This window comes from Python bivittatus, unplaced genomic scaffold, assembly GCF_059951505.1.
Source record: "Python bivittatus isolate LINGU-HERP-01145 unplaced genomic scaffold, Pbiv_v1 ctg000020_np1212, whole genome shotgun sequence".
In the NCBI taxonomy this organism is placed as follows: domain Eukaryota; kingdom Metazoa; phylum Chordata; class Lepidosauria; order Squamata; family Pythonidae; genus Python; species Python bivittatus.
Window position 1 is genome coordinate 16,431,226 of NW_028277030.1, and position 12,930 is coordinate 16,444,155.

General features: G+C 39.3%; 1 protein-coding gene across 3 annotated transcripts in view; it reads left to right on the forward strand.

The window, feature by feature from the left end:
- Positions 1-12,930, forward strand: part of FGF18 (fibroblast growth factor 18) — a 117,790-nt gene that overhangs the window by 86,091 nt on the left and 18,769 nt on the right. For all 3 annotated transcript variants that reach the window (XM_088134996.1, XM_088135003.1, XM_088135000.1), the window contains one exon: positions 9,649-9,755. In XM_088134996.1, coding sequence (XP_087991122.1) covers positions 9,649-9,755 — 107 coding nt within the window. The remainder of the gene's footprint in view (positions 1-9,648; positions 9,756-12,930) is intronic.

Here is a 12,930-nt window from a genome sequence, read left to right on the forward strand (position 1 = left end):
CACAGAGGGGTTGTGCTCACTCCCATGTGAGATCTGAAACATTTATTCTGAATAATTTTTAAAGCATGTGAAACCCCAGGCTTTATTAGCCTTGAATAACAGTGTGCTCTTATGTAAACATCTCAGTAGCATCTGCAGATATTTTCCTTCCACTTAACAGTTCTTTAAATTCAAACCCTGATGATGCTTCATAAATAAACACAGAAAAAAATATGCCAAGAGTTCTTCTAGATTTCTAATATAGTAGAAATCCATGTGTGGCCTTTAAAGATGATCAACCTAAGACCAATCTAAGTCTAGTTAGTGCCATTAGTTACATATTATTATTATGCATATTATTAGCTAAATGGCAGCTAAATATACATTATTTATTTTTGGTGGATATGATAATATTGGTTTTACAGGTAGAAAACTAGATTTCCTTCTAAGTCTATTTAGTTGACATGTAAGAACAACTTGTAAGACATGTAATCTGTTTAAGAGTACTTTGGGATTTCAGCGGTCTATAAATGTGACTAATAAATATTTTTTTCTCTTTTCTCTTTTTCTGCATTACAAAATCCCAGAAAAAAATACATTCATTCTCATTCCCAATTTTGTACACAGTTCTTCTTAATAATAAGTTGTATGTGCAACTTTTTCTAAAATAAGATTTTAAAGAAATGTACCAGTCCTAATGTATACTCTTTTGTTATGGAGCTTTCTAAAATATACCCTCCTTTTTGAATATGCCTGTTTATTTTACATGAATGCTGAAGTGGAGAACGCTGGATTCTGTTTTGTGAATTTGCACCATGGTGGAACCTGTTGTCCAAGCATGTCAGTTTGATCCTACTAAACTCAGGGTTGAATTTATTTTAGGCCCTTTGTAGAGGCCCCAAGATTCCTTTCTCCAACTGAAGGGCTTGGTTTTTATGATAGAAAGTGTTTTTCTCATTAAAAAAAGGGAACCTTTGGGTTCTCCAGCATAGCTAATACCTTGCAACTAGTTTCTTAATCATGGGCACTCTGGTAAGTTATCACTTGGCAACATGATAGCATTCATCCATAGCAACATCAGAACTGCAGATGGAAATAATCCCATCAGCTTGAGATGTTACAATTGATTTTCTTGCCCAGGAAGTTGCAATTTCTGGCCCTTCAGCACTCATAGGAAACACCTTAGCAACCCTTTACCTACACTCACAGGTTCCCTGTCAATTTCTTTCATTCTCTGAGGGGCAGTAAATGAACAGGAGAGAAACTGCTGACCTAGAAGAGCAATAGTGCTGCTGAGCTTCTACCATGGACTAATAGTCCGAATAATGAGAAGAAAAAATATGGTGAAGGAAAGGCTCAATATGTGGCCTGCATCCGGAGCCTGGTAAACAGTTGAGCCGCTGTCAGAATGCCTCAGATATCTCACCTCTTGTGCAGCTGGAGGAAAACTAAGGTTACAGAGTAGGGAAAGAGAGGAGGTCCTTGTGTGGGCACAGAGCCCCCCACTCTGTCCTGGGCTTATGATATTGTCCCTAGTTTTCTTACAGTGCACTGAAAGATAAAACTGAAACTCTGAAGTTGTTTTTCAAACTGAAGAAAAAAGAGTCTGGCAAGGATCTCCTGGATGATATCTTTGGCTGAGGGAACTCACCTGAAAGAGATGGTGGTTGCCTAGTCGAGGGAAATGCTATCTGCACATTCTTGGAAGTCATTCTCATCACACAAGTTAATATTGCCTTCTGAGTACCTAAAACTGAGCTGTTAATGGAGGTTCTTCAATCATGCTGCTTCATTAGCAGAGGTTTATGATTTGCTGGGTTCTGTCTTCAGTGGCCTTTCCCCATTCCTGTCCTTCAGATGGGTTGGCATTACAATTCCCATAATTCACCTGGGATCCCTCTATATCTATGCATTATGGGATCAGAAGTTTAACTCATCTGGAAGGCAACAGCTGGGGGGAGACTGATGTAAAGAAGTGAACATTGTGCTAAAATGAGTCCTGTGAGCGACACTTTGGGACAGGATAACAAAGCAATTTGATAGCTCAGAACAGCAATCTCAGGGATAGCAATGGAAAAATAGGCCATACCGTCCCTGGATGAAGATGGGGATGGGGGTGGCGGAAGGTAACTGAACAGAGAAGAAAATAAAAGAGAAAGAAGCCCTGTTTAAATGTTACAAAAATGGAGTTAATGCAACAGGCGAATTGCCCCTCCCAAGTAATGGCTAATCTTGAAAGGCATCCATATCTGCAATTATTTGGCACCTCCACACCCCTTCCTTTGTCTTCAGTAGTACCTTCTGTTCTTCTCTCAGGGAAAGTAAGATGATCCTCCCCATCATGTTCACAGAGAATTTGGAAGAAATAAAATCTTGTCTTCCTATTGGGTTAGGAAGTGTGAACTGTTATTATCTAACTCACTAGAGGGCCATGAAGTCCCAATAAAATACTATCTCCATCCAAGGTTAGTCTTGCATCTTTCTAAGTTTCCTAGTTATTTCTTGTTTGTACCACACCATCATAAACAATTACTAGAACCTAATGATTGCAGAGATCGGTTTTTCACACAAGTGGATTTTAATAGTGCTTTGAAAAATTGACTTTCCACCAGTGCCTGTATACGATTAAATAGCTATTATTTAAGGCATTGCAAGTGAAGTTTTGAGCTGAATTAGGTTATTTATGACCTGGCTTACTGAAGATGGATAGTACAAAATTGTAATGGTGAATTTTAGAATAGAACCTGAATATGCCAAAGATCCTGGAGCATAGTATTTTGTGTTTCTCAGGGGAGAAAGCAATACCCTGAGAAATCTTACTAAAAATCAATCCAAAGTGGAAAATGCCATAAAGTCTGCAAAATTCAAAACTCTCCCACTAATACCACATTGTCTTTTACATAGGAATAGTAGGTGGCAATGCCCTACCGCTAATAGTTCAAGGCCCTGTGGGTTAGATCCTGACCTCCATAAGTGGGTTCTTTGCAGAGTGGAGAGCTTTCAGCTCTCTCTTTTATATCCTATAGAAAAATGGAAGTCCTACAGAAACTTATAGTATGGGCTGTAGCAAAAACCTGTTTTTCTTCTGTGCCCATTTATGAAAACCTCTGTTTAATCCAAAACTCAATATTTTACTTCAATTTTCCCAGGAATGTTATGTTTGTTTGGAATGCATGAAACACACCTATTGTTCATTCTTTGTGATTACTGTTTCCCTTTTGTCCTTACTACCTGAATTCTAGATCCACAAGAACCTTTCCCGCTGGTCAGAGTAGCATAGTCCAAACTTACTTTCAGGATATTTCTCACTTGGCTGGGAGAAAAAAAATTACAGTGAGCTCCTTTGAGTAAATATACAAACGTACATATTCCCATTTGTAAAATGAATTTTTTCAACTTTTATTAGTGGGTACAGAGTAATAAGACCTGCTCACCATACAGAGAAAAGAACATCTTCTTATATTAGGCATAGCTTGTAATCTGAATTCACCCAGCCCATTTAAATGTTCAATAAATTCCTCCTGATTAACTTGTGCTTGGAGCATTTATAATCACCACAGCATGGGACCTTGGAGACACTGGCTTTTGGACAGGCTTGTGAGTGGCCTAGAGAGAGATTGATGTGGGAAGAGAATACGGTGTGCTGTTATTTCTCCTCCTGTGCAACAGGAATAAATTTTTGAGCTGCCCAGGATGATACAGTTCTGAGTAAAGTGATACAGTTCTAAGTAAATAGAAATCAACTGAACCTCTGGTCAGAACTAGGACCATTTTGAAGATCTTCCCGTAACCTAGTCTCTCTGTTTTCATTATTTATTGTTTTTTCCTACAGTATATCAAGTTTCTTTTCTAGCTTTTACTTTGGCAGCAGAAGTAAAAAAGATATGTGATGAGCAGAGGTTCTGCTGAATTCTAAACGTACCTGACTTCCTGCCCAGTTCTCTGAAACCCAGATTGAAGGGCCAGTGGAATATCCTGAATGTGACTCAGATTGCTCCCTAAAGATTCTGCCCCTGTGCCCAGTCAACGTGGGTCGGATGGGGAGTTCAAATACGAGCATAGAGAAGCATGAAAATACAGCAATCTCCTGGAACGTATTTAAGGTCTCCTGTGCTACGCATGAACAAAGAAACTCCAGACCAAGTGATGATCATAGTAACAGACACAAAATAGGCAAGGCTTCTGTTAGTTTAATGTAGACTTTGACTTATGCAAATCTGTTTAGTCAATTCTGCCATCTGGAAGCATCATGCTTTAGAATGTATTGATATAATTATTGCTTACATTTGAATAAGCCAACAGGAATTTTTTTTTTTTGGTCGTCTTCTTTAGAAATGGGTATATAGAATTGGTTATAACATGAAACTCTATGCAACAGCATAGAAAATTTATATCTCTTGTTCACTGCCAATTGTTTTGTTTTCTCTACACTGCATTCGAATAGACGTTAGATTTGGCCTCGAGTGCAAGCTGAAAGTTATTCTAGTAAATGGGACTTCCCCTCCAAATGGAAACACATAAAAATCCATTGAATTATCATAGTAAAATACACTATTTAGCCATTTATAAAGTAATAGAGGCTGGGGAGCCTTGTTCTCAACAACAACAACAACAAATGCTCACATTTGAGAGCAAAACAGTGTGAAACCAGTGCTGTGTTTTCCATATAGGATTTTTATAGAGTGCTTTGATTAACCATTACATAAGGAAAGAAAATGCAATATATGTTGGACAGCCATATCTAATGAATTTTGATGCAGTTCTAATTGGTGTGATCCTATTTATATGTATGGAATAATTTCTGAGCAAATAAAACAATTTTTATTATTTTCACTCAGCCATTCATCCATAAAATCCATTTAAAAGCCATCAGTGTGGATGCCTGATTCTAGCCATTAAACAAGCTTGGCAAAATTCCTTGCAGACTGGTTGCATGCAGGTTTTATTGGGTGGGTGAAAGGGAGTACTGCTTCCAAATAGATTCTGAATTATTTTGTTAAGGAAGGGAGGTTCTTTCTGGGGGGGGGGGCATTGGTTCAACCTAATCCACAGGGTCATTGCTGTGGGAAATATTGGAGAGACGAGTATCATGTACATTTTCTTGAGCTCCTGGAGGAAAGGCAGAATGCAGTCAGAATTTGGGGGGGGGGGGGCAGGATTGATTATGTGCCATCAAGTTGGTGTCGATTCTTAGTGACCACATTTCTCAGTAGTTGTATTTCCTTACAAACCTGTTGGCACTGCCCCTTGAATTTGCTAACGGAAGGAGCGCATTGCAGCTGGCTTTTTCCTCAAGAGACAAATCTCACGGCAGGCTATGCATTACATTTGATTCAGAAGAGGTTGATTTGGGAGAAGGATATATGTGCATAATGTTTCCCTTGCCTGCTATTTTTTCTCTGAAATTCCTTCCTCTTGAAGTTTTTACTCTGTGGAGTTCCAGCCTATGTTTATTTTGCAGATGTGGGCCTAGGTGTCCTGGGGGTTATACCTAGTTAGGAATGGAAGTTGTGCTGGAAGGGTTAAGCACTCTTCCTTGCCACTTCTTCTCTCACGCAAATAACCCCTCCCATTGTGCAAAGAAGTCAGGTCTATAGGTTTTCAATAATATAGGTTGTGTAGTGTAATGTGCAGTTCGCAACTTTGTAATGGTATCTATCTGTCTGTCTGTCTGTCTGTCTGGCTGGCTGGCTGGCTGGCTTATATAGCCCCCCATCTCATGACTGTGACTCAGTGGTAAAACATTGAAGAATATGATCCTGTTTAAAAAAATATTGTCCCACCATAAAGACTCCTTTAAAAGGTTGGTTGAAAATGTAGAACCATGAGTATCCTGCAGTTCCATCTCACAATATAGAACTGATTAAAAACTATCCCACTTCAGCAGTGCAAGCACATTCCACACCCTATAAAAGTCAGAAGCGGGCAATAAGCCCTGTTCACGTATTAAGCAACAATTGGGTGTAAGTGTGGGGCTGTACAAACACTGGCCACACTCCATGTCCCTGTGAAGCCTGGCCACACCCCATCAGTCCCCCATTTGCTGAGTGGCAAGGTCTAAAAAGGAGAGGGCAACTGTTCAATTCACTTGCATGCAAGTAGTAGTCTCCTCAGTGATTGATGACCCTGATAAAGCAGGGTCACCAGTCCTTCTAAGAGTTGTACTTATTTCCCCCTTCAGACTTACTTGCTCAGTGCAGAAAAGTTGAGAACTGAAGAGGGAGAGCTAGCATCTACAACCCTAACCTTTTATACAAGACATTTGGGTGCAGCGCTCCAACTGGTGTTAACACCCCAGCAGGACTAAAGTTATTTACAATCAATATATAAACCACAAAAACAACAGATGGAATCAGGGCGGCCTTCTCTTAGTGTACCCTTTTGCCTAACTGCCTTTATATATCCCAGAAGTGGACTCACAGCCTCTAATATGGGCTGATTCAGACTGTATACCCTGATCCTTAAGGTCCATAGTCCATTTGCCTCATCACAAATTCACATTATGATCCTTTAAATCAGAAGAGGGCAGCTTTGTCCAAAGCAAGGGGTCCCACTGGGTCTTTGAGTAGGATGTCAGTGGCCAGGCTCTAAAATGCAGTAGGTGGAGCCAGAATGAAATTGAATTTGATTTTGTTTTATAGGGATAAGATCATCAATTGGTGTTAAGTTTAAAATGGGTATTTCATTCTGCCACCCTGTGTCTCATTAAAAATGCCAATATGATGACAACTTCTGGAGATCTCTGGGACTGAAGCCCAAGGTTTTCAAGAATCATAAGCTTGCCTGGAATCACTTGTGCACCTTTGTGGTTGATTAAACTGAGGAGTACTTCTTTCCAAGTAGGTGTGCTCTTGTCCATTCTAGTACGTTGTTTCTAAAGTGTGTGCATTTGAAACCTGTTTCCCAGTGGCAACTGAGATGGTTGGATGTTGTTCCTGGTGGTTTTCCAAGGATACCTGCTTCAGTTTTGCCTTGCTTAATTCTTGCTAGCATAAAGCTTTGGCTATACGATTCTTAGCCTAGTCAAAAAGCCAAAAAGGGTATTTTTCATTTCTTCCAAAATTACTCCATTATTTTATTGGCTCTTTACAATTTATTCAAATGTTGTACTAAAAAAAAAACAGAGGGTATCATATTTTAATTAGTCACTGTGTCAAAGGAGAGCTACATTAATTATTGGAAATCACGCCATCCAGATGGTTTTAATTTTCACAGCAGGGAACTGACATCTTTTTAAGGTGATACTTTTCAAATTAAAATCAGCCTGGGTATTACTCATACTTGTTTTAGTTTGAGAGCGAGGTGATATATCTCGTAGTTTTGAAACTGCCCAGCTTTCCTTGGAGTGCTTTGGAGTAGAGAGATACATGTGCCTTTTAAAAGAGGCCATGCCATTTGCTTTAACATGATTGAAATTGACAATTTGGCTCCAGAGAATGGAGGATGGGAGATAGGCAATCTTTTTGTCATTAGGATTTGTTATTGAATCTACAGGACAGAGTTTGCCAAAACTTGTTTTTATCTGACAGTCAACATTATACACAGCAAAAAAAAAAAAAAAAAAAAGTTGAAGGACTGAATTCCCTGAGCTCTTGACCTATAACTGCAGCAACACTGGCAGACAGAAGCAGCAAAGTTAACTTGCAGTGATGCTGGCCAGCATACAAACTTTCCTCACACTGGGTTAATCCATTGGCTTTCCTTGCCCAGTGTTGTCTGTTTTGACTGGCAGCAGCTCTCTTGGATCCCAGAAAGAGCTCTTTCTCACGACTCTTTGGCAAAGCTCTTTCCCTGTTCCTTGTGGGCCTTTCTTACCATCTCTGCTAACATCTTCCTTGCAGGCATTTTTTTAAACCAAGGAACACCTGCTGTCTCTTTTCCAAAGCATCTGTTCACAGCTCTCTCTGAAACTGCCGAGCCTGGTTCCTGGAACTTGGCTCACTGCACTGCTGTGCAGTCAAGATTGGCTGCTTTGGACTTAGAACCGTGATGTGAATAAGTTCTCCTGTGGTCCATCTTGGATCAACTTCAGTTTAGAGTTTGAGTTTGGTCTGGTCAGGTTAGGTTAACTTACTTATTCTAACTCTGTAGCATGAGGCTCCTTAAAATTAATGGATTTAAATTAAGAATGTACCTGTCCATTTTCAATACCTGCCCTTACTTTTTTTGCACCACAATGAATGGTCATTTGAACCTATAGGTAGCTTAGATCATTCTAAAACTTCCAGAAGAATCTTTGCTACAGTTAGCAAATGGATTTTCCAAATATGGATCTTCCCACTGCTAAAATTGTGCTATGAATACACAAGATGGAGTTATAAACAAGCTCAGGGAGAGGTCAAGATTCATAGAAAACGGGGAAAAAATTCTTAAGGAAGAGTAGAGGAAACCATTGACCAAGTTAAAAAGGCCTGAACATGCACAATGGCTTCAAATGCTGCCTTGCATTTTTGGGGGGGTAGGGTGGGAAGAGGTGCAGAGAGGAGGAACGTGCTGGAATAATCTCAGAGAAGACATGATTGGTTGGCTGGAGTCTCTGGCAGGAACACAACACAATATATTATTTTACTGTAGGTGTCACATGTCACACATTGTTTGGGCATGATCTCTGTTATTGTGAGCTGCTATTGGCATATTCCTCTTACTTCTGAGGCCACCGAGATGAGCTGCCCCATGTGGTCGAATGTTTTAATGTATGGATTTCAGGGCATGATAAAATATGCATGGACTCATTTATTTTGAAAGAAATATTAAAATCTGTAAGTACACTCCATGAATGTATGTTCCATCTTTGGTGGATTAGGATAATGTGCGGATGGGATAAAGGCTAATACGGGGAATTTTCAGAGAAAATTCAGCCAAGCAGACATCTTTTTTCTAGTGCAGTTGGGAAGTAAGACAATAATCTCAAGAACCTCCTTGGGAAATATCTTCTGAGAAATCTCAGCTTGGCTCTAGTTGACACCCTTCTAGATAGTGCCATCCCGAGACAGTTGATTATCAAAAGATGAGAGTAACTGGAAGCTCTGATCTCATCATTTGAGATGCCAGTTCCTGCCAGCAGTTATCGCCCCCTCTCACGATGCCATCTGAAACAGGTGGCTTCCCCAGGACTGCACTGACAGGACCAGCTTTCCTTTTAATTTAATTCTTTACTTGCTCCCATACAAAGTTGTAGTAAGAAAGTAGTAGTAGCAACTCACCTCCCCACCCCCATTCTTTTTCTTGATTTACCTGGATTGGTTTTGGAAGGGGATGTATAATCAGTACAGATTGGTTTTGTCATATATATGTAATACAATCTGGAATCAGTCATTTCCAGATGTCCCCTGAAATTTGAAAGAAGGTGGCTTGTTTTGTGGAACTAATGCTATTCTCACTTCTACGGTGATCTTTTAATTAGAGTTGACATCCTATCTGTCTTTCTATCAAAAAGCAACTGTGTACCACAGCATAAGCTTTCCTTATGTTATATAATGGATCACTTAGGAGAGCTGGTGTGCTCCTTTTGTATTGCATGCCTTCAGTCATATAGCAAAGATACTCTGTCTCTGATGTGGAGAACATATAAGGGGGCATCTTCTTCATCCACTCTATGACCGGTCTGGTAAATGCTTGTATTTTTTTTCCTTTTTCCTTTTTTCCTTCTTCTTCCTCTTCCTTTACAAGCCCAGCTTCTAGTGGAAACAGACACATTTGGCAGTCAAGTCCGGATCAAAGGGAAAGAGACAGACTTTTACCTTTGCATGAACAGGAAAGGCAAGCTAGTAGGGAAGGTAAGTGTTTTCTATTAATTCATTTGTAATATGAGTGTTACCTTTAGCAGTGACTGTGAACTCCCATAATGATGTGTTCTGAACTTTGCCTGTCAACCCCAAATGAAAAGCAGGACTTGAGGAATGTGGAATTCTTCAAGCATTCATGCTTTTACTTAAAAAAAGAAAAAAAAAAGAAAAAAAAAGAAACCCCCTAACTCATAAAATTAAGTACTGTGGCTAACCACTGGGGTTTTATTACTGATTTCTCTGGGTACATGCAGGTTTCCATTTTACAGTTGCATAAATTGTTAAAAGATGTGCGTCTCTCGTTCTCTCTCCAAAACAATTGGGAGTTTGCATTACATGATAGAAATCTCTCTTACCTTGGTGGTTTAAACAGGCAGAAACAGAAAACTGCAGAAACATTTTGAGATGTTAGACAATGGGGTATCACTCTTAAAATAAGAACCGTTTAAATGGAATGCTATTGCAGTCTTTAGATCTTATTGGGGATCGGCTTTATGCTTCTTACATTACAAGACTATTTCATTACCTTTGATCTTCACACACTCACAGTGGAAGCATGCAATGAATTGTACAACATTTGCCCATGCAATAGTTTCTTAGCTGCAAGCTTCAGATTAAAATGAATTCTATTACTTTTTAGGGATAGTTCCCACCCATGTTTTGCTCTTGTTGGTTTGTTTGTGTCACACTTTTGGCAAGCTTGGAGTGTGACACAGGCAGGGAACAGGCAATTCAGACAGCAGAGGTTTTAGAAAGGACCTTCCCTGCGTCCCTTCCAGAATTAACTCTTACATTGGCATCAGAATTTTTTGGGTGGGAGGAACCTAAGTGTTTGGTGGTGGGAGACAGTGTGAATTTAGTTTAGAGAAAACAGAGTTGTAGGTCTGCAAGCCACGTTCTCAAATAAAAACCAGGTGCAGAAAGATAGGTTATTTAGTTTTGAGCAAACTTCTGTGTGAATCGTGCCTTCAAATATGGGAACCCCTGCCATTTCTCCTGATGTCTGTTGGACTGTCAGAGCCACTTTGAAGAGGCAGTGACCAACAACACAAAAGGATTTTTACAGGTGCTCCTTTATTTCTTGGTAATGTTGGAAGCATTCAGAGAATAAACTGAGTGTTTTGTTTGTCTACACACTGAATAGATAACACTGCTTCTCTGTTGACTAGGAAAACTAGCATTAGAAACAAATTGTCAAGGAATACTTCTATTCACAGTAGCAGATTTTTTAAGCTGATAAAGGTGATATTACTGGATCAGGAGATCATCATTTAGCAACAATGGTAGTACAAAATAGTGATTATTATCAGATTAGGATGGAGAGATCCAGCTTCAGATTGACATTTAGCCATCTAGAAATCTTCAACTGTTCACTGACTCTCAACCTGATCTACTTCTCAAGGATGCTGTAAGAGTAGAGAGGGAAAGGATGAAATCTGTATACTGCCTGGTTTTCTTGCAGGAATGGAAGAGTATAAATTAATAAAAAAAAGAATACAGTAATTATTTGAAAAATCATTTCTATCCCACTATTCAAATAATTATTGGATTATTATGAATAAAAAATAATACTTCATGTCATGTGTTTAATGTACAAAGCACCACATGCATTATAATTTTTCCAATAGTTCTTAAAGGTAGATCTGTATTGTTTGTTATTCGAATATTCCAGATGGAACGGGGAAGATTGCCACTGAGAGAGACTTGCCTAATGACATGTAACAAAATCACATAAGGGGTGAAACTTGCACCAGGGACTTCTGAGGTTGCAGTCTTATAAATCACTGGGCTGCATCAGATCTCATCTGTACCAATTAGTGCTATTACCTTACCATTCTTACTCTATTTGCATATGTAAGGTCAGAAAAGAAATACCCCTCCTAAGTGAACAGTTGGGCTGCAATAACTGCCCAGAGTCACTGGGAGTCAGGTGGCATGCACATTTAGTTTTTATTATTAATATTAATTAATATTTTAATATTCCTGCAACCTTGTTCACTGGTCAGGCTGGCAGGAGGAGATGGGAATTTTAGTCCAACCTATCAAGGCTACTGGTTGGAGGATGGTGGTTTAGCTGTCTCTATAGCTTCTGAAAGCTTTTGACATAGAAATAATTTATTTTTCATTCAAACTTTAACAGGAGACTTATTTTATTCATAGATTTCTTCTATTTTTTAAAAAAATGGTGTTAGACTATCAACCTATAAACTAGTATTTTGTTTGCATGTGTGTGTCTATAACCTCATTGTAAAATATCACCTTTGATTCTTATCCTGGCCTTCCTTTTTTTGCCCCAATTTCTGACATGTTGAACAGATAGATTGGCTTGATCAAAAGGGAAACTGTATGAACATTCTGTTATAGAAACATACTTCTCCAGTCAAGTTGCATTGCCCATATTAATAGCATCTTAAGGCACTTGGGGTGGAGGTAGGTGGGGGAAGACACAAAACAAGAAAAAAATGTTAGTGATACTGAATGTCATGTTCATCATTAATATCCTAGCTTCAGCTTTTTTTCTGGCAATAACTTGAGTAACTGCATTTTTAATATACTCAACAGCCAGTAAAGCTCACAATACATCTTTGTGCCTGGGTTAAGATACAGATATTTAAGTCCACTCTGGGAGGGAAGAATCCCATTAAGTTCACTTGCCAGTAATGAAACTGATTCCTTTCCTATTGACTTACTCATCATAACTCTTTACTATACCAGCATGTGCCATCTGGCTTCCTTCTCTTTCCCAGTGAACATCTTTGGATTCTTCCCCAGCTGAAAACCTGGTTTGAGCTTTGAAGTCTTGGTTTCCTATTGTCGTCTACAAAGGGCATTACAAATAAGAGCAGGGGAGTCTGACTAGGGCCAGGTTTTTGAGAAACGGGATGAGTTACCTGCCTTGTGATTTGTTAGGCAAGGTACCTTCGCAAGTGGCATTCATCTCCAGACCTAAGAAGAATGAGCTTCTCCATCTTTCCTTCATCAAAGCTAAATTACATCTCCACCAGTTCTCCTGTGCCAAGGCTTCCAGCGGAGTTTTATTTCAAGATCTCGGAATGCAGTCTTCCTGGAATTTGCTCTCATTCTCTGTCTTTCTCTCTCCCACACACAACACACACTTTTTTTTCTTGTTCATTATTGTTTGTCACTTCACAGCTCAATTTGCCCA